The sequence below is a fragment of the Rutidosis leptorrhynchoides genome, chromosome 7 (assembly GCF_046630445.1).
Source record: "Rutidosis leptorrhynchoides isolate AG116_Rl617_1_P2 chromosome 7, CSIRO_AGI_Rlap_v1, whole genome shotgun sequence".
In the NCBI taxonomy this organism is placed as follows: Eukaryota; Viridiplantae; Streptophyta; class Magnoliopsida; order Asterales; family Asteraceae; genus Rutidosis; species Rutidosis leptorrhynchoides.
The window spans coordinates 36,608,144-36,631,704 of NC_092339.1; the positions used below are offsets into that span (position 1 = coordinate 36,608,144).

At 34.7% G+C, this 23,561-nt stretch overlaps 1 protein-coding gene and 1 long non-coding RNA gene across 4 annotated transcripts; both read right to left on the minus strand.

Moving 5' to 3' along the window:
• Positions 1-5,863: 5,863 nt before the first annotated feature.
• Positions 5,864-9,639, minus strand: LOC139858078 (uncharacterized). Of its 2 annotated transcripts, none has more exons than XM_071846930.1 (6): positions 9,232-9,639; positions 7,859-7,973; positions 7,584-7,755; positions 7,349-7,405; positions 6,707-6,888; positions 5,864-6,614 (listed from the first exon to the last, which is right to left on the minus strand). In XM_071846930.1, the coding sequence occupies exons 1-6, from the start codon at positions 9,549-9,551 to the stop codon at positions 6,489-6,491; spliced, it is 972 nt and encodes a 323-aa protein (XP_071703031.1). In that variant the 5' UTR covers positions 9,552-9,639; the 3' UTR covers positions 5,864-6,488. The 2 variants fall into 2 exon arrangements, with proteins under 2 accessions (XP_071703031.1, XP_071703030.1); XM_071846929.1 differs by having other exon boundaries at positions 5,878-6,614; positions 7,581-7,755; positions 9,232-9,635.
• Positions 9,640-10,669: 1,030 nt separating this feature from the next.
• Positions 10,670-16,814, minus strand: LOC139857693 (uncharacterized). Of its 2 annotated transcripts, XR_011762627.1 has the most exons (5): positions 16,109-16,814; positions 15,572-15,746; positions 11,455-11,612; positions 11,144-11,246; positions 10,670-11,058 (listed from the first exon to the last, which is right to left on the minus strand). It is a non-coding gene; the product is annotated as an uncharacterized lncRNA (long non-coding RNA). The 2 variants fall into 2 exon arrangements; XR_011762626.1 differs by having other exon boundaries at positions 10,670-11,246.
• Between the last annotated feature and the right edge of the window lie 6,747 nt (positions 16,815-23,561).

The window sequence follows — 23,561 nt, forward strand, 5'->3', positions numbered from 1 at the left end:
CTTTGGACAGCTGTTAGGATCACCTAGGGGACTTAACCACCCACGCACGCGTTAATCTCCTATACAATTATACATGTCCCCAACTGCGTGCCCAGGAGGAGACCCGCATCAATCTCATACGGGACATGGACGGTAAAATCCCCCCTCCCCTTTACCCCCAACGCGATGTGAAAAAGGTGTCATGGGTGGAAGTTCATGGCAGAGATGAAATTGTGGGTTAATATATAGTCAACGGGGGTCGAACTTCTGACCTACCCTAAAGGAAGCAGACAACAACCGCTGAAGCACATCACAACTTCGTGACGTGCAGTAATTATACACAGTCGATTTTGTATTTTCATTTTTAGGGTTATTATAGTTATCACAATCACAATTTATTTTGTAGTAGTAATTGTGCCGTTATTTTGTTAGCCGATAGTATTGCTATTATTTTTATGCTTTGTAAGCCCATGAAGGTGGTAGGTGGCGGCAGAACAAGCATCATACGCTCATGCTACAATTGATGATGGATCTTTTGAACTTTTTATTTTATTTTTAAAACAAGGATAGATTAAAAGTTACATAAGGTTAACGGCTGTGCTAGGGTTCTTTTTCCAGCCGGATAAACAAAAGAAAAGATTAAGGATATGGACCGGGTCCTCGGGATCATACCCGCTCGGACACCATGTTAAAGAATGAAATCCCGTGAATATTATTGATGATCATAATCACTATTTATCAAGGTTGTAAAAGTCGCGAGTCGGGGACGCATCGGTCGAGACCTAAAAAGGACGCGTCGGCCGAGTCGGGGGACGCGTCGGGGACGCATCGGTCGTTGACCAACGTTGACTTTATTAATAATTTCTTAAATATATATTTATATATATGTAAAATGGTTGATTATGTACCATAAATTTCTTAAATAAGAACTTGAATTTAAAAACAATCAAATTTTAAACTCAATTAATGTTACCGAGTACATAATCAGTAAGGACACGGAGAAAAGAGCGGCCTAAAATATGAAAACAAACCCTAATTTTAAAATATATCAGATCTTGACGAAAATTTGACTGACTTTGACCGTTTTGACGGTCTTTGACAGACTTTGACCGAACTTTTAGCTCCGACCGTCTTTTGAGTCGTTTTCAGAAAAAACGGGACGGAGAACCCAAAAAAACGACGCATCGGCCGACGCGTCGGTCAAGTCGGACGACTTTTACAACACTGCTATTTATAGAGTACGAATCTAGCTGTCAGACGATTGGTTATGGTTTCATTCCTTTCTCATTTTCTTCCCTTGGGGAATTAGAAAAGGATGCTGTTTCTTTGCTAAAGCGGGTTCAGAAGAGTTCGATGGCGCAAGATATTGGTGCCGGTGCTGCTGCTCATATTTTTACTAGGATAGGTTTTGCTATTGCTAGAGGTGTGGGGGCCCAGATTGTCTCTAGGCTCCCTACTAATTTTTTGTAAGTTTTAATACTTTTAAGTTTATAATAATAATAATAATAATAATAATAATAATAATAATAATAATAATAATAATAATAATTGTGTGCGACCGTGAGAATCTATTTATAGTAAATATAAATGACAAAGGACCTCGATTGTATTTATCAATTATTTCTAAAAAGTACCCTCAAACTACCATCCATTTCCACTTTCTGCTTTTATCATTTTTAAAAAATATTTTAGTTTCTTTCAAGTCCCAAAATATAAATATATCTGGAATATCCCACTCGTATGGGTTGGACACTGCCACTTGAAGCTTATTTTCGCATTCACTAATTCTTACAACTCAACTATAAATACTATATATACCTTATTTCTTCCATTCACAAGTCCCTCACAAAAAACACAATTCATTTGTCCTTAACATCTCATAACTAGCATTATAATGGCAAAGAGTAACTCAGTTTTGTTTTATTGTGTGATTTTATTCATTTTAATATTGCTTGCAAGTGAGATCGAGTACGTTGAAGGAAGGCGATTGAAGTACAAAAAGGCCCGGGAAAATGTAGAGAAGGTGAAGATCAATGTGGCCTCATTTGAATATCAAAGGACATCATCCTCTGAAGTGATGGTAACTAGTAAGATGGAAAGCATTGATGATTTCAGGCCAACCGCACCAGGACATAGTCCCGGTGCTGGTCATTCTATTCATAACTAGTATAATCTCAAGACTAATGTCCGTATTATGTTAAATGAGTCATTGTAATTAACTATAGTTTCGACATTGTAATCAAGTTTAATGAACATATTATTTCTTCTTTAGCTACTTTCTCGGAGTGAAGTAATATGCCTAAACAATATAGTTGTAAGCTAGAAATGCCTATAATTAAGACTTCAGATAATCATATATAACTTGAACCGATAAAAAGTTTACCATAAAAGGGGAATCTCATACAGTAACATTGCAACATTTTAGGACATAAAATGATAAACACATATGATATGATATACATATTATACGCATATGATATCTATATGCTCGTCGTTTCTCTTCAAGAGCTAGCTAAAGTAAAACCTTTTTATGTACTTTAGTATTTTGTAAGTCACTTTTCAGTTAAATAGATAAAATTAACTTTCTAACGCGAGCAAACAATGCATCTTTTTTTACATGTAACACATAGATATAAATAAACTAAAGGGACCCAAGAATAATAAGGAAAAGTTTCATAGGGTAAGTGAAATATTTAACTTTCTGAAAGGCACCCACTATTTAATTTAATTTAACTAGTTTAACTGGTACATCAAAAGGAAGATGAAGGATGTCCATTTTTTGATTAATTACAAAATAAAAATTGCAATATAAAATAAGAGGGGTAATAAATGTTTTGATTTGAGCCTTTGGTTAAGTTAAAATGTGTTTATTTACCTCTTTATTCAATGGTTTAGTGCTGGATGCTGAACAATTCAGTGTACAACACATTTGTTACTTATCTATGAATCACATATGATGCTGATTGGTTTAACATTTAGTGTTCAACCATTTATTTAAAATTAAAACAATCTCTTAATTATTAAACACTTAGTTATTCTCTAATAAGGGGTGGTGCCAATTGCGCAGAGAGGTTCACCTCACCCCTATGAATGGCCAAAAACAATGTCAAAATTTTAGGAATTTAAATTTGACCCAAACCCATAAAGTTTGAATTGGTTAACCTGGGCCAGAAACATTATCGTTCTTTTGTTTGTGTACAGCATCTTGTTTCATCCATCGGGACTGATTTTGCCCTCATTCTTCATCTTCTACATAGTATTCTCAAATTTCAACAACTTTATTTAGATTAAACTAGATCCGGATCAGCCCGTGCGATGCGGCGGGGCTTTCCCGGTTTAATATTCATATTTAAAGTAATGTTTTGTATTTATAGAACTAAAAACGCGTTAGCGTTTTGTATTTATAGAATTAAAAACCCGTTACGGCGGGTGTGTTAGGATACACTTGATTAGTACTTAGTATACATGATGCCATGAGCGTCTTTAACGCCTGAAAAATCGCGTAATTGAGCTGTTTATTATACGTTTATGTATATATATAAAATGATAGCCCGTAGCGGTTTTAGAAAAATGTCCGTTTTGCGTATAATTAGTTGGGTTGTATTCGTAAATTTATTTCAAGTTGAACGGTGGTGTCGGAAAAATTTAACGTGTGACGAGCGGACAAATATGAGACGTTAAAAATTTGAGTGGGGTTTGTTTGAGTTTTTTAAATAAAATAATAGTTGGACATTTTTTGCCCTGAGAAATTGACAAAGCTAACTTTGTATGAGGACCAGGTTTGTAAGTTGGTTGTTTTTGTCGTTTGGAAAAGATGGAGAGGGTAAAACGACCTAAAACCACAACTGTTTTAGTAATATAACTGTTTTAGTCAAGGTTGCAAAAGACGTGAGACGGGGTCGAGACGGTCGGGTCCTAAAAAGGTCGAGACGTTCGAGACGGGGTCGAGACGGACGTTGACCAAAGTTGACTTTTAAATATATAAGTATATAAATGTATATATGTGTACATATTTTAAAGCCAAAAACTTTAATTAACTAATTTATACTCATACTTACTATCACCGTTAATATAATGCAGAAAATTCAAACTAAAATTCGACAAATTTGACCGATTTTACCGACTTTCTGGCTTTTTCGAATTTTGAGAGACTTTGACCTGATTTTTTTCAACTTTGACTCGAATTTTGACCGTTGACTGTCATATTAGACGGTTTTTTTCGAGACGAGACGGGCTAGTCACCAAACCGTCGCAACGGACGTCGAGACGGCTCGAGACGGGGTGTTTTGCAACAGTGGTTTTAGTAAATATAGGGTTAAAATGATAGTATTCTATTTACTTAATTAATTTAGGTTTTATAAAATTTATGTGAAATATAAAATACAATATTTAATTTGAATGTGGATCTCTTTAATTGATGTGACTATTTGATACTGCTAAATTAATTGAAGTGATTAATCGTAATGTGAATATGAGATACATTCTTAGGTTGAATGACACCGTCTTTTAATCGTAACTAGTCCGGACCGGCCCGCGCATTGCGGCGAGATCTTTCGGGCTATGTATTCGTATTTAACGTAGCGTTGTGTATTTACAGAGGGGTTCACGACCCATGTGTTAAGCGTCGTTTTATATGTCGTGTTAAGCGCTTTTTAAAAAGTATCCGTTTCGAACGTAGTTAGTTTTGTTTTGTTCAATAAATTTTTCCGAGTGTAACGGTGCTGTCGGAAAAATTTAACTCGCGGCGAGTAGAAAGATACGGGCTGTCGTGTTTAGCGTTTTTTAAAAAGTATCCGTTTCGAACGTGGTTAGTTCCGTTTTGTTCATAAAAATTATTTCGAGTTTGACGTTGTCGTCGAAAAAATTTAACTCATGGCGAGCGGGAAGATACGGGTTGTCGTTGTATTTAGCGTTTTTTAAAAAATTGTCCGTTTCGCGTATAGTTAGTCCCGTTGGGTTGGTAGGATTTTTCGTAATTGAACGGTGGTCTCGAAAAAATTTAACACGCACCGAGCGAGAAGATAGGGCCCGTTATAAATTCGGGTGGAGTTAGTTTCTTTTATTTTAATAAAATTATATATTTACACTTTTAACCCCTGAGAAAGTATAAACTTGAAGGGTCGTTGTGTAAATATAGCCGAAGTTGAGGGAACGTTTGTAATTTGAACACGAAACTACAATCTAAATTAACTAAAACTACAAAGAATCCCACCGCATCTAGTGTGCAAGGGTTAATTAATTACGAAATAATTGTTGACGGATTATTGTCTTTAACAAATTTATGGAATGCTTTACACAGATTGTATATATATTTAATAAATCTAATGAGGATTTTACGCAATTCTTAAAAAAATTACACAATTGCATCGGGGAGAAATTATTGAATAGTTCACAGTAGAAAAATAGCCTTTTCAATTAACGTCTTCAAAAGATGCCTTATTGTATAGGAAAAGTTTGGGATGTTGGTTGTGCAATTTTGTCACTTTTTTAGCTGTGTTTGTGACGTTTTGGGCTGTTTTTAAACAGATCTTAGCAATGGCTCTTAAGTTAGTGGCTTCTACAGTCATTTACGTCAGTTAAAAATCTGGATACCTCTTTCAAATGAACCAAACTGCACTCGAGCTCAACTCAACCACCTAAAGCTAAGCTGAAACTCGATTTTGTATCATGACTTCCACTTTCCTACCAAATCTCTCGGCACATGGATAAAGGGATCAAAGAGATTATGGCAGATCATGAGGCAAGTTTGATTGGAGTTTCGAAATGCATTTGAGGAACTCATTTAAGAAATCTTAAATTGAACTCCATCCAATAACACAATTACTTTCGACTAGGAAAAGCTTGAGCCGAGCTTGAGCTTGAATGACTGGACAACAACTTTACTCTTTGGCACCCTTAGCTTTACACGGAGTCGTGCATATTAGCACTTGCATGTTAATCAGAACTATAAGAAATCAATGACCATTCAAGTAACATCCTTATATGAGCTCAAATCGACTTATTATAGGTCAAGTACAACTCATTCAAGCTAGATTAGAATTTGAACTAGAATAAGTAAAGCTCAACATGGTTGCTACCATGATATCAGCTGTCATGTTCAATTCCTCAACTTTATAAGATCCACCCTCCTTAAGCCGAATGCTTTAAATGTGTACAAACCATGTGAAAGACGGTTCATATAAAAACTCACTCACTAAATAAAGGTTAAAACCATAACAGCAACCTAAACCTTCTTTACTCAAATACGCATTCTATTCATTCTTATAAAAGAAGGATGTGATTTGTAAAAAAAAAATTACGGGCTCAAAGTTAAAATGTAACAGATTTATAAACGAAAGGATGTTTCTGAAAAGTTTGGCCAAAACCAAGAGTCATATAAGCATCTTTAGTGTTCGATATCTTCATTAGACTGTTCAAAAGATACACGCCGTAGCGTTATAACAGGGGCGGTTAGATATCGAAGCAAAATTTCCCAAAAATTTATGCTCTCAAGTCTTAACTAGCAAGACTCACCTTTCTGCCTTAATGAAATGAGTAGCTAAAAGTTTTGCAACGCTAAATCCTACGAATGTTTCGACGTCAAAGAGCTCTTTCAGCTTCTCATCACACAAAATTCTTCTTTTGTCAGATGGATCCTTCAAATCAAACAGATGATGCAACTGTTAACAGTTGCCACTATTGCATAATTTTTACATATGAAGAGGTATGTATGGCGTACATTACATACCTGAAGGTTATTTTGTTTAATGTAGTCCCAGATTCTCTTCACAACATCTGAACGTGCCAACGCGTTTTCGCCCGTTCCAAGAAACTTAACCAAAGCATCTGAAAGTGGAATCAGAGCAAGAATACCCGAAGAACCACCAGCACTTTTCTGCCGTTTCTCCTTTCGTTTTGGCTCATCTGAATCTGTCAAATAGCAATTTCAATCAAGTGATAGAAAAAAGAAAATGAAAACGACTATGCACTTCTATGGTGCTCTAAGGTGATGTTTGCTTTTTTAAGATGTTTTTGTCTGGAGATCTGCGGACCATGTTAGTAGAGATGATGTGTCTAAAGGTCTGTATGCTGAATAGTGCTGAATAGTGATGTTGGTTGTTTTTATGTCGAAAAATAACTTAATCCTGTCTACAGCACTAAGAAGCACATTTCTAAGTCTACAGGTTTGCAGACTAATTAAGACATAATTTTATCTTATGTCTTCAGAAAAACAAACAGTATGCGGTAAAAACGTATGCGAAAGATCAACAAACTGAAAAAAAAAAAAAAAAAAAAAAAATCCTAAATTTTATACACACATATCTTTTTAATAAAATACTTGAAATACTTGTAAGTTGTAAACTATACTCATAAATCATTAATATTTTACCTTCTTCCCGTTCCTTCTTTGGTTTCTTTTCCTTTGGTACTGCACTAGCTGGTGAAGCTGCAGATATAAAAAAAATGTTTAATAAGACCCCAAAGAAGATGAACATCAAGGTAAAATGATAAACAGAACACGAAAAAAATAAGAAAAAATATGGTATTCAATATGAAGTGCAAAAAACCGATGGCTTGTACAATAAGAATGTGACCACATAGAGAAATAGCGAATGAAGTACCACCATCGGAATTCAAAGGCCATATATGCTTTGTAAGGGCCTTATTCATTTGAAACATGTCAATAGTATCCACACCAAAAAGTTCACGAAATGGTCCATCACAACGTATGTTCCTTTTATTAGCTGGATCTTGCAGATTGTGTTCTCTTATGTAGCTCCAAAGTTGTTTAACAACCTATAATTAACGTGATACGTATAAATTTACACTGATTACAAAAGCCCCCATAAAAATAAAATAAACAAATGAACATGTATGCAAAATACTATTGCTATACTACCTCTGTTCTGGCTAATTCAGCTACCCCTGTTAACTGCTGAAGTTGTGGAGAAAGACTACACAATTTGGTAAATCCACCCCCTTTTTTCTTCACCTCTTTGTCCTCCTTTTTAGACCTGATTTAACAAAGAGGTATATATTTACACAAAGTAACATTTTTTGTTATTAAAGAAAAACTCAAATTAAATTGTACTAAGTTGTAGATTCACCACCCTTTTTTTGGAAACAGATTATGTAAGTCAAGAAAGGCTAAAACACAACAAAATTGATATTCCAGGACAGGTAGAGCAACTGAACAAGGTTATTGATATTTACAAGTAAAAAAAGATCACATTTTTAACGTAAATCATAGGCTTTTGGCCACTATCTACATGGTTCTTCATTATTCCTTGCAAAAGATATGCATATACCTTCGAGGAATGTTAATAGTTAACCTATAATAACATGCATTCACCTTCTAGCATTTCTTGGACTTCAAGGTTTATTCAAACAAACATATTTATATTTAATATTTAAATAATACATTCAAATTGAAGTTATAGATACACCACACTTTGTAATGGAAGAACCAAATCAGGAAAGGTGAAAAGTATAACAAAGTTGCATTTGCAAGACAAGTAAAATAACCAAATAAGGTTACTGAACCTCCATGGTTAAATAAGATTAATATTTTTGTTTTTATTTGAGAACCATCCAACTTTTAAGAGCAAAAGGTATCGACAAGCAGTTTCAGCGACACTTCCCGAATGACAACGAAAACTGACCATCAACGACACCCCTTCAGTGTCAGTTTCGGTGTCTCCATTCCAAAGTTATGTGCTCGACGCTGGTCACTTTGTTGAGAGTGGGTTCCAAATTCGAAAATTTATCCGTTGGACATGGGTTTTACATTTCTTTTAATCAAATAATAATACAAAATTAATTTTCTCTCAACAAGACACTGAAAGTGGCACTAAACCACTCCACTTTCTCACCAATGTCAGTTTTTCAGTGTCAGTCAAGTCAGAGCCCGGTCATCAAAACTGACCATCGCAACACCCAATGCTCTAAGGATTCCACATCTTCTACATTTGTTTTTCATTAGTAACAAAGTTTTTTTTTTTTTTTAATTTCAAAGCAAACTGCATTCTAACACTTTTTAAGTGCCTAACCTAAGTACCACTCTTCTTGTTATATCACCATCATCACTCTATTAATAGTAGCAAGTGTAATTATGTTTCATTCATTTTTAGTAATCCTAAAATCTATATCAATTTAGGGTAACAGATTACACCATCATTCTAACTTCACTTCCTCCAATTTCAACCAAAAAAAACAATTAACTCAATAAAATATTAAAAATCGATAATAATTAAATCAAATTGAAACCCTAACCCTTTTTTTCTGCTCCCGCCACTTTTGCTATTACTATCTTCAATTTCATCATCAGTTTCTGCTTCTTCAAGTTCTGCTTCAATTTCTTCTTCAAGTTCTGCTTCAATTTCTTCTTCAAGTTCCTGTTTTTGTACCTCTTCTTGTTGTTTATTTTCGAGATACAGATCGACCTGTTCGCGAATAAATGCTTTTTTATCGGTTAAATCGATTTCAAAATCTTGTTCTAGCTGCCGGCGAACGGTGGCGGTGGTGGTAGTGGTGAGATCAGCCGTGTCTAAGTACTCATGCAACCGGCTGATTAGGTCTGAATCCGATACCATTGTTCGCCGGCGTCGGCGACGGAGAGAATTGGTAGTGTAGACGGTGACGGTGGTTGTAACGTTGGTCTGAAAATGAAAAATAGGGTACAAGTGGTTGTAAAATGTAAACTACCACGAACCAAGTAAATACTTACAATTTACTACCCTGTACTCTAAGTTATGTGTATTTTAATCTCAAAATATAAACGCACTAGATTTTAAGAGCCCGTGCGTTGCACGGCAGCTATAAAAAATAGTTTTCGTAATTGTTACTATTTGTATAGCATTGTTTGTTGTTGATAGCATTTTAATGACGAAACACTTTAGTAGTATATGTATTAAAACTAAAGAATTTATAAAAATGCATTTTGAACAAATAAACCACGCGTGAAGTCACTTATTATTTTTATATTTCCATAAATTTCAACCAAGTAACATATATATGTTAGGTTTCACCTAAGGTTATGATCTCGTGCGTTGCACGGCAACTCTATAAAATAGTATTTGAAAACGTTAGTATTAATATCGATTAGCTCTTTGATACAATTACAATGACAAAAACCGTCATTATTGATAATATTTGTATTGAAAGTAAATGTTTTGAAAATATTAGTATTGTAAACGCTAATAATAATGAATACAATTACAATGCAAAGTTCATAGCTTTGGGTACTTTTTATTATAGCATGAAACAAAAGAGGTTAAAAACTTGTTTATATATATATATATATATATATATATATATATATATATATATATATATATATATATATATATATATATATATATATATATATACTTGATTTAACACTTTAAGGCAATATCATAACATTACAACTTGGTTTAGCACTTTAATATCTTATATAATCTGCAATACATTAAACAATTATACAGAATTCAAATGCTCCATTGCAGGCGTCGAGACAGCTGAAAAAGTCCGAGTTTCGATCAGGAGTTCTACGATCTCGGGATTAGCAACCATTCATCGACAGTGAACAAAAAATATTGTATCTCTGGTACATAAATATACACAAACTTAGCATATAATATAGCTTATATATCAGTTTATAATTTGATTTTCCTTGTTACAAATGATAACAATATAGAAACTTACTTGGTTGTTTGTGTAGACTGTATGTCTTGTTGCACCTCAAAAATGTTACTTTGTTGAATCTGCTTCAATGAAATGAGCTATACAATGGCCTATAGTTGTGGTTGCCATCTAATAGCCCTTACTGAGAGAATAAACAAAGAAAATGATAATAATGAACTAATATGATAATAATGGATGAGTAGGTATTCATCTAATCTTCCATTAATGTATTCTTATAACCGAAAACGCTAAAAATAAAATAAACAAAAATTACCTTAAGCACAAACAAATGGCTCAAATATGAAATGATACTTGCAATACGATATAATGAATCATTCATATCAACTGTAGACTCATGATAGCAATTTTTCATTCATATCCACTGTCGCTTTATTTTTTCAAACAATAGAAAGAAAAAAAAACCCTGCATGTTTCCTTAGCCAGCAAGCGACAGGATGAAGAACACGGTTAATACGATATAATGAAAAAAAACAAATCAAAGTGAATGAAAAACTCTTACTCAGTCGATTTTATTGAAATAGGACTTCAAGGTAAAGATCGGCATGTTGGTTGCCATCTCGATCTGATCCAAATAATGTTCAACTTAATACTTCATTTGTATCCTATACTTCATATAAAGAAAATGAATAAATCAAGGGACATATGGTATTGACTATAACTAAAAATATTTGATGAGTTGCAATAACAATAACAAAGACAACAACAACAAATACCTTATTTTATATCGAATTTCATAGCCATCTTATCATTTGTATTACACAAAAATAGAAAAAAGTATAATCATCATATTATGTATATGATGACACATACCTTTACATATATACTTATTCCATCAAGTTCAGAGCAAGAGAGTTGAATCAATACTTCAGACCAACTTGACCAACAACTTGCGATAAGGGAAGCTCATTGTGTATCAAAATTCTTTGGATACTCTAGTTGTTGATTTAGAACCCAACAGCTCCAATAACCTGCAAGTATGGTAACTGTGAATAACATTGATAGTATCTACCTCACTGACTCTCTAGGTCAAACAAATTTTAAAATTCCAACGAAAGATTGATTTGTTATTCTTACTTTTAAGTTTAAATACATTGGAATTCATGACAAATGCCAAAAATAGATACTCTTTGATGTCAAGTACCACCCATAATCCCATATAGTTATCAACGTAGATATTAAGGTAGCTATGTTTGACTTTGAAGTTTAGTATAGTTTGAAAGGGTAGTCATATATAAACATAAAGAAGGAAAAGAAAACCTGCATCGAGTTGAAAATATTCTAAGTTTCTAACTACATATTATGTGTGTGTGTCTATCCCATTTCTATCACATACTGAGTACTTCTAACAACTTAAACAATAAACAACAATGGCGTAAGTTTTTTGTTCATAACCTAACTACATTTGATATGTCAATGATCCAACACCAGACTTGGTAATACAATTACCAAGTCGTAGTTTTAATCAAGTAGCATCTTAACTCCTTAAAGTGTTCATGTACTTACAAATGGCATCATCGTACAACAGAACTCGTGGTTTGTAAGCACGGAGCAATATTTTAAAGCCATCCACCAAAACCATCAGATAGAAATAATGATGTATGTGAACTCAACTATTGATATGATCATATATCTAGCTCTCTAATCCTCCAATTTAATAACTCCTATTTCTCAATTCTTAATTAACAATATTATGCATACCCATCATCAAGAAAATAGTATAAAACTGAACCTACTTCCTACTGGAATCAAATGCAAATCTTGATTTATCATCATCTTTTTTTAAGTTTATTGATTGACGGCAAACCTCTTCAAAGTGAGCATTAGTACTGAAGGTTGTTCATGTATCTGTAATGACCCAAAATTTTCCGACCAAATTATACTTATGAGATTAATATTTACATAAATTAAACCATACCAACATGATAAGCAATTCAAATTGTTGAGACTTGTGTTTTTGAAAAGAGTTTTACACAACGTTTGACCGTCCAATATGACCGATGATATCACGAACTATATAACATATGATAATTATACGTTTGTGTATATATATGTATTTATATATATTTAACATGATCTAAGGATGGTTTAACATCTCATTGTGTACTAATGACAATGAGTTATAAGTATATTTTGAAACTAGTAACTTAAGTTTTCAAAACGATAATTATACGTAACATTCTTTGATATATATACTTATAATCTATAATGCTTATACATGTATCGTATAGATATGTATTTTATCACTTTTAAAGGATTTATATACATAAAACAATATAAGTATATTTACAAAAGATAGCTATATTTGAATCCTCGTTCCGTTTTCTCAAGATTTTTATACGTATATCTAGGGTATATGTACCCGTATCATACCCAGCTTATATACGTATTTACTATTGGTATATACACATCACAATCACTTTATTAGCAGCCATGAGTCAGCCAATTTTGGATCTTAGCATGCATGATTAATCAATTTGGCATATTACAAGACTTTTGCACAATATTACAAATTTATACATCTTTTCACCACCATTTATACTCCATTCCATTTTCATTTTTACTACACATTTTCTCTAACCAAAAACACACTCTTAGGAACCTTAAGTGTTCTTCACAATCTCAGCAAATAACCATGAAGATCTAGCTTCAAAAATAACCCTTAATCATCATAAGAAAATCCATTCAAGAACACTTCAAAAATCCTTCCAAGTAAACATGTTTACTTCCAACCTTTCAATCCAACTCCACCACTCTTTTGATTCTAGGATTTTTCTCATATCTTACAGTAACTTTATCCAAGTAACTTGAGGTAGTAACCTTATTCATAATCTTATTCAATTCATATTCATATAGCTATCTTATTTTGTGGTATAAAATTTTAACAACAAGAACATAGTTTGAATGATTTCAAACTTGTTCGCAAACTAAATAGATCCTTCTAACTTGACTTTTAAAACACTTCAAGACCTGTAATATATCATAATGATATGCTAACTTAACAAGATATAACTTGGTTTTACAAAGAACACCTTAAAAACTGAATCTACGTCGTCGGAGTGCAACCGGGGGCTGTTTTGGGTTGGATAATTAAAAACCATCTTAAGCTTTGAATTGGAAGTTCATATTCTGGAAAAATGATATTTCTTATGAATATGTTAACACATAAAAATTTCATGGTTTAACTCAAAGTGTAAGTATTTTTAGAAAAATGATCATTAAATGTTGTTTTTATGATGGAAAATGATGACTTTCATAAGTTTCACCAAAGTTTGACCTATAACCTTTGATTTCGAATACAACCTAAGGTATTTTCAGTTCATATTCTTAAAATTTGACTCGATCCAAGGAAGTGGCAAGTTGAACCAACAAAAACGGAGTTGTAATGAAGAAACTACGACTAAAACAAGATCGGGTATGCGAAGCTAGTTTAGCTACGAAAATATTTGGAGAAAAATTAAATTAATCATATATTTCTAATTAATATGATATTTCATATATATTTACTTATGATTTGATTTTATATATTTCAGGACCACCCGTAAACAACACGAGAAGATTAATCATAAGACCTCATGATTGTACGCAACACGTCATTTGACAACACGGTACTTTATGTACGCAACACGTCATTTGACAACATGGTACCATGGGTCAAGATTAATTCTGATCAATACGAATACGATGGGGTCTTTATTTATTTTATTGAGCAACTAATTGTGGACCACTAACATCGAACTGCTAACTACGGACTAAGAAAATATTAAAAGTATTAAAAGTATATATATATATATGTAACGATTACTTAAAAAGAAAATATGTTGATATATTATTTATATGGTTAGGTTCGTGATATCTATCGGAGACCAAGTCGAATTAAATACATTCAAGGCAAAAGTGAGTTTCATTTGCTCCCTTTTTAATTGCTTTTGCAATATATATTTTTGGGCTGAGAATACGTGCGCTGCTTTTATAAATGTTTACAAAATAGACACAAGTACTTAAAAATATATTCTACGTTGAGTTGTACCACTGGCATATTTCCCTGTAGCTTGGTAACTACTATTTACATGGGTATTGTAAACGCGAATCCTGTTGATAGATCTATCGGGCCTGACAACCCCAACCGGACTGGACGACCAGTATTCAACGGTTGCACAGTACTTCGTTTTGGTGACTACACTTGGTACGGTGTAGTGAGATTTCATAATAAAGGGAATATACGACGTTGATTAAATGTTAAGTATGGTTACCAAGTGCTCAACCACTTAGAGTGCTTTACATACACTTGCGAGTGTATTATGTTTATGATTATAAAATCTTGTGGTCTATTAACATATTGAAATGATTGTTATGATAAACCTATGAACTCACCAACCTTTTGGTTGACACTTTAAAGCATGTTTATTCTCAGGTACGAATTAAGTCTTCCGCTGTGCATTTGCTCAATATAAGGACATTACTTGGAGCTGATCATCGCAATGGGACCAAATGTTGATGACTTCGTCCAGGTGGATTAGGACGGGTCCTTTCAGTATCCATATACACAATAAAATTCACATATTATAGATAACAATGCCCAAATACATCCAAACTACATATGTCAAAAACACTACCTAATCCACCTTATCATATCAAAATAAAATCCTAAGTTTTTTGTAGAAGAAGCTAAATCACGAAAGGTGAAACTTCTAGCCACATTAGCTCTCCGAGCACACAATGCATTACATTTTTCTTTGACAGTCTACATTTTTCGATCTACATAAGTTGCAACAAAACATACATCAAAACACATTAAACTTCCAAAAAGAATGAAAACATGATAATATGTTTCAGTGAAATTCACACACAGAAAATAGAGAACTTGACAATCCATATCAGTAGACTAAATACGGTCGACTTGCTTCATTCTAACATAAAGAAAACATACCTAGGTGCACCACAATTGGAAGTCAAAGAACTCAAAGAGGACCTAGTTAAGATGGAAGATTTCCTCATTTGTCTTGATCTGTGGATAGAGATGGAGCAGAACTCATGGATGAGAGTATCTCAATAGACTCATCTGCAGCTTGGCGCAATCTTTCTTTTCTCGATTCAATGAAAATCTACAGAATAATCAAGATTATAAGGCTTCGTATAGCTCTTTTGGAATTCAAATAAGAATGAACCATTATCCGAATCAAGAAAACTAATCATCATTTAATCATTAATTTATATCAAAATTCACGAATTTTAGAACATATTTAATTTATATATACACTCTCAATCATTTAAGGATTTCATTAAAAAAAGCTACAATCATCATTATATTATATTATATCATTATATTATAGTAAAATAAAATACATAAACAAACATCGATTCAACCCCATGATTGTGCACAACTAAAAAATAATGATTTTTAAATGGAGGTTATCAAAACACATATAAAAAATAATGATCTTTAAATGATGATTACATTACTTACAGCCATCAAATTTGACGATTTGTTTTGAAGCCTTAATCCATTAATCGTAAAAATACTCCAGCGAAACACAAAGCAATTATGAACCTAACCTCTTGCTGTTGTTGGAGATGTTATATAAACGTCACGATTTGTTTTGAAGCCCTAATCCATTGATCGAAATCCCATTCCAGCAGAAGATCTAATATGCAATTTTACTCAGGTGAAATGGAATGGCATGGCGTAGATGTAATTAGAGTTTGTAGCAGATGAATTAGTGATGCGGTGTATGAGAGGATTAAGGATGCAGTGTACGGAATGGCATGGCGTGGATGTAATTAGGGTTTCTTACACAAATCGTTCGTGGATGGATGGATTTGATGAGAAGCTTCAAAGGTAGCCAAAAATCGCAATAAAGAAACCCTAATTTTTGTTTAATCAAAACTAAAAGGAGAAAAGATGATAATTGCGATTTTTGATTTGTAGATAACGATTGATTTTTATACGTCGGAAAAAGCAAAATTTGTACCGATCGGTGTCTAATTTTGTAATGATTTAATGATTTGTAATGGTGGTTGCTAGAATCGACGGTTTGTTGTTCCGGCGGCCGGATTATTTTTTGAAGATGTGATAAGTGGAAGATAGAGATTTAGGAGATTAAAATAGAAGAGAAAGGAGTTGAATTTTAGAAAACGTTTTTTACAGGGACAGGTGTCAATGTTTTTTCTGAATGAAGAATTGGTTAGTGTGCAAATAAAAGGTACACGTGGACTTGAGGATATGGAGTGTGTGTCAGACTTACACGTCGGATTTGTTTTTTACGCTTTGTAAATTGTAGAGATGTATATTTGTTGGATTAATTTATAGGACTAATCGCTGCACAGCCTTTTTTCATACATTAACAAATTCAATTTTTTTTTTAGTACTTTTGGCTTTTATTATTTTTTGAACGGCTAATATTTTATTAAAATAGCTATAAGCTAGAAAAAATTTACAAAAATACAAAAATTACAGAGGCAAAGGAAACATCATCCAATTACATCTCTTCTTTTTATATCCAACATCCAACCAGTTAAAAGTCGTTGTCACTATGGAGTAAAAAACGTAACACTTTTGAAAAGAGCGATCTTTGAAGATTATACTGTTTCGGAGTCTCCAAATAATACTACTGCCTTTTTAAATTGAGAAAAGAGAGTGTGATTCGGCAATTAATTGAAAATGGTAAAAACGTTCCAAAAGTTTTTTTCTTTGGTGATGTACTCAAATAGAAGTTGGTTTATGGATCAACTCCGTACAAAAAATTATAACATTTATTACTCCTATGATATAAACTTAGGTTTTGGTGTAGTCACAAATAGAGGAAGATCAACACGCCCTAGGACTACTCAAAACATATGAGCGAAAAACTAGAAAGATATAGCATCATTTCAGCGTCATGTCAATAGTTACTCAATCTTTTAGAACAAAGATTTAACTATAACTCAGTTTTACTTAGTGCAATCAAATGACTGAAATTGAAACTTTGATGAACTCCACATTAACTAAGAATACTTTATGCACACAAAACAAAATCAGTAGTAAGAGGCGGTAACAAAATAATATGGACCTCACTATTATATCGGATTTCTTCGTGTTTCTATGACTTCTTCATTCTAAAGACAAGCGGCAGAAGATTTCGTACCAACCATCGACGCAATAGATGGAATGAAGAAGGGCCAACGATGTCATTGATGAAAGAATTAAAGAAATTAAAAATAATTAAAAGCTACTTAAACGTAATACGGAGAAACTTGTTGATCACGCTTTATATGTTAAAATGAAAATACAAAAAGACTCACTTGTGACGTGCAGTAAATTTTTTTTCTTCTTTGGACAGCTGTTAGGATCACCTAGGGGACTTAACCACCCACGCACGCGTTAATCTCCTATACAATTATACATGTCCCCAACTGCGTGCCCAGGAGGAGACCCGCATCAATCTCATACGGGACATGGACGGTAAAATCCCCCCTCCCCTTTACCCCCAACGCGATGTGAAAAAGGTGTCATGGGTGGAAGTTCATGGCAGAGATGAAATTGTGGGTTAATATATAGTCAACGGGGGTCGAACTTCTGACCTACCCTAAAGGAAGCAGACAACAACCGCTGAAGCACATCACAACTTCGTGACGTGCAGTAATTATACACAGTCGATTTTGTATTTTCATTTTTAGGGTTATTATAGTTATCACAATCACAATTTATTTTGTAGTAGTAATTGTGCCGTTATTTTGTTAGCCGATAGTATTGCTATTATTTTTATGCTTTGTAAGCCCATGAAGGTGGTAGGTGGCGGCAGAACAAGCATCATACGCTCATGCTACAATTGATGATGGATCTTTTGAACTTTTTATTTTATTTTTAAAACAAGGATAGATTAAAAGTTACATAAGGTTAACGGCTGTGCTAGGGTTCTTTTTCCAGCCGGATAAACAAAAGAAAAGATTAAGGATATGGACCGGGTCCTCGGGATCATACCCGCTCGGACACCATGTTAAAGAATGAAATCCCGTGAATATTATTGATGATCATAATCACTATTTATCAAGGTTGTAAAAGTCGCGAGTCGGGGACGCATCGGTCGAGACCTAAAAAGGACGCGTCGGCCGAGTCGGGGGACGCGTCGGGGACGCATCGGTCGTTGACCAACGTTGACTTTATTAATAATTTCTTAAATATATATTTATATATATGTAAAATGGTTGATTATGTACCATAAATTTCTTAAATAAGAACTTGAATTTAAAAACAATCAAATTTTAAACTCAATTAATGTTACCGAGTACATAATCAGTAAGGACACGGAGAAAAGAGCGGCCTAAAATATGAAAACAAACCCTAATTTTAAAATATATCAGATCTTGACGAAAATTTGACTGACTTTGACCGTTTTGACGGTCTTTGACAGACTTTGACCGAACTTTTAGCTCCGACCGTCTTTTGAGTCGTTTTCAGAAAAAACGGGACGGAGAACCCAAAAAAACGACGCATCGGCCGACGCGTCGGTCAAGTCGGACGACTTTTACAACACTGCTATTTATAGAGTACAATATTCATATAAAACCCTAATGGACCCAATCCACAATTAGACTTGGGCCAACCTATAATAACCCATCTAACACTCCCCCGCAGTCCGAGCGGCGAACTCGCGAAAGCTCGGACTGGAAGAAAACACTTACAGTTAAATAAAATAAACAAAAGTAACTTCTTTTTTTATTATTTGTCGCATTAAATAAGCTGATATTTGTTTATGGAGTTGCAGATTTCTTGACGGTTTCTCCTTTTCCGTAGCGTTTTCTTTTTTTCTTTTACGCCGTGGCTTGCTATGCCTAAGGATCAAGTACCGCTTTGATATGCTACTTTTGTCGACGATAACAATATTCTTCAGTGCTGCAAATAAGGATTTTGACTATATATATTCTCTTTTTTTCGGGGTTTGGAACCTAGTCAAGCTAGACGGCTCAGCCCCACGCCGATTATTATATTATTATTTAATAATAAACATAGAAAAGAAAAAGAAAGATCGATAAGATACGCCTTCTAAACAAAGATATTAAAAGAAGATCTACTTTTTTTTTTGTCAGAAAGAAATTAGGATCAAAGATTTGTCTAATGTAACTATGAAAGTGTGCACATGATAAATGTTCTAGGTGGCAGTAAATGGGTATAATACACATACGCCCATTTTTAATTATTGCATGTACCCTTCGGTTGTCGTTGGTGACGGGAACAACATTCCCGTCACTAACACTGGTCATTGCGTGTTGCCTAATATCCACCGACCACTTTACCTTTCTAACGTTCTTATAACACCTAACATTGTAAAAAATCTTATTTATGTTCGTCGTTTTGCACGTGATAATAAAGTGTCTGTTTGTTTTGACGAGTTTGGTTTTTCTGTCAAAGACTACTTGACTCATCGTCTGCTCCTCCGGTGTGACAGCACCGGAGATCTCTACCCGTTCACACCACAGTCATCTACACATGTCCAACATGCTCTCCTCACTACCTCCACTACATGGCATCAACGTCTCGGACATCCCAGCGTTGAATCATTTCGTCGTCTTGTTTCTAATAACTACATAGCTTGTAACAAAACGAAGCCTCCCGAGTTCTGCCATGCATGCCAACTTGGCAAACACGTGAGACTTTCATTCAGCAGTTCTAGTTCACAAGTTACTTCTGCATTTGATATTATTCATTCTGATTTATGGACTTCTCCATTTTTAAGTCTTAGTTTAAATATTATGTTATTTTCTTGGATCATTACTCGCATTATTTATGGGTGTTTCCTTTACGCAATAAATCTGAAGTATTCAATATATTTGTACAATTTCGCGCATTCATTAAAACACAATTCAACACTCAAATTAAAGCTTTCCAATGTGATCAAGGGGGAGAATTCGATAACACCCCTTTTCACCAACTGTTCCAATCAAATGGCATTCAACTTCGTCTATCTTGCACTCAAACTTCCCAACAAAATGGTAAATCTGAAAGAATGATCCGCACCATAAATAACCTAATCTGCACCCTCCTATTTTGAGCAAACCTACCTCCAACTTTCTGGACAGAGGCACTACACATGGCTGCCTACCTTCTAAATCTACTTCCATCTTCCGCCATTAACTACGATATTCCTCACACACGACTCTACAAAAATCCACCAAACTATTTCACACTACGTGTTTTCGGTTGCCTCTGTTACCCTCATTTAAACACAACCAACAAACTCGCTCCCCGCTCTATCCCATGCATCTTCCTTGGATACCCATCCAATCATCGAGGCTATCGATGCCTTGATCTCTCCACCAAAAAAATAAAATTATCACGCCACGTTACTTTCCATGAAAATCTGTTTCCATACAGTTCCTCCCCACCCTCTCCTACTCCTCCCACCACTACCACTTCCTACGACTTCCTAGATCCACCACCTAACTCGTTCTCTCGTAGCTTCGCTGAAAGTAACTCTCCCTCATCAATAACTACATCTGATCACACAGCACCAACCTCACTCGAAAATGTCACACCTCCCTCACCACCACCGCAACCACCTCATATCTCAGCAGATCCACCAAATCCACCAAATCCAACCACTACTAACACTTCCTCCACCCATCTCATGGTCACCCATCACCGCCTTGGCCCCACCAAACCCGTACAACGTCTAAATCTTCATGTTTCCACCACCTCTCCCATTCCTACCTCTTACTCTCACTCGTTTAAAGACCCTAACTGGCAACACGCTATGACCGAAGAGTACAATGCTTTAATTGAAAATGGTACTTGGACTCTTGTGCCCCGACCTTCGGACACGAACATAATTCGCTCCATGTGGTTATTTAAGCACAAGTTTAATACTGATGGGACATTGAGCAGGTGTAAGGCTCGACTAGTTTCTAATGGTCGCAGCCAGCAGGTTGGTATTGATTGTGATGAGACGTTTAGCCCGGATGTTAAACCGGCCACCATTCGGACTGTTCTCAGTCTTTCCATTTCTCGACACTGGCCCGTTCATCAGCTAGATGTCAAGAATGCTTCCTTCATGGTCATCTTTCCGAGACTGTCTATATGCATCAGCCTCCAGGTTTTCTCAACCCTTCACGACCAGATCATGTGTGTCTCCTGCAGAAATCCCTCTACGGATTGAAGCAAGCTCCACGCGCATGGTACAACCGATTCGCAGGCTATGCTCAGAGTGTCGGATTTCAGCAAAGTCGATGTGACACTTCCTTATTTATTTATCAACATGGTACCGATACTGCATATCTCTTATTGTATGTGGATGATATTATTCTGACTGCCTCATCGACAGAGTTTCTTCAGCGGGTTATTGCCTCTCTACATCGGGAGTTCTCCATGACCGATCTTGGCCCGCTGAACCATTTCTTGGGTATTTTAGTTACTCTTACCTCTTCGGGGATGTTTCTATCTCAAAAGAAGTACGCTACCGAGATTCTAGAGCGCTCAGATATGATGGGGTGTCACCCATGCAGAACTCCGGTCGAAACCAGCTCCAAGCTTAATACGTCAGGTCCACCGGTTGCTAATCCCACATTGTATCGCAGCCTCGTCGGGGCTCTTCAGTACCTCACTTTCACGAGACCAGACATTGCTTACGCAGTACAGCAGATATGCTTATTCATGCATGACCCACGAGAGCAACATTTTTCTGCACTTAAGCGGATTCTCTGGTATATTCAGGGTACACTTGATCTAGGCCTACAACTCTTTGCATCATCTACCACATCTCTGACAGCCTACTCAGATGCTGACTGGGCTGGTTTGTAACGACCCTGGATTTTCCAACGATTATTTATTAATAATTGTTATTATTAATACTTGTGATTAAACGAATGTATGTTATTACATTTACATGTTGACATGATTGCCCGTACTTGACTTTAAATGCCCGAAACGTCTTTGTGACACACGAAACTTTCACGAATAATATTTTCAAGTATTATTTACATTCATGATTGATTTTATTAATCATTTTAATAAACTATGGTGATTAGTTAGTTACTTGGGCTTTAATTGGATTTATTTGTTAATTAATTGAACTTGGGCTTGTTTAATGTTAATGGACTCATGAATATAGGCTTATAAGCCCACCCTACACCTTATTGGATTAACTAGCCCATTTTTACAACATGTAAGTATTACTTGTAAGTGTAACTAGTTAGTTTAAGCACATGGAATCTAGTTAGCACCTTATCCCCATGAACTAACACCTAATGACCAACTTTTTCAAGCTTTTCATGCTAGTGACCAAAGAACACTTCCCCCTCCCCCTTGGAGCTGCTGACCGTCGGCCTTTGTGGCCTAGATGGGTGTTTTTTGTTTCAAATTTCATTAACATATCTACTTGTAAACTTCATTCTTTCCAAAACACATTTACTTGCATTTCCCTCTCAAGCTTTTTCTCTCATTTTACTTTCTAAATTGTAAGTAACTTGAAGACTTTTTCTCTTCTTCTTTTCTTTCTAAAACCGTGACCATACACACCCTTAATCATCATCATTCTTTATTTGTTTCAATCTTTTGTTACTTGTGTTGATTACTAGTAGTTGTTTGTTACTTACTTACTTGGTTTCAAGAATCAAACTTACTAGTTTCATTCTTCTTTTATCTTGTTTTTACAAGAACACTCAAGAACATAAACTTACTAGTTTATGTTCTACACTTAATGTATCAAAAGATTGTAAGTTCATAGTTGTTAAACTCATACTTGTAATTCATGTTAGTAAACTTTAAAGTTTACTTTCTTAAAGATCAAACTTTGGTTTGAATCTTTAAAGTATGAACAACAATGAACTAGTTACTTGCTTATTTAGTTTATTACTTCATTTACTTGCACTTTAATTTCATATTTGTTGGTTGTTATTGGTCAAGTGTTACTAGTTAACTTTGATCTCATTAATCTTGAACTAAAAGT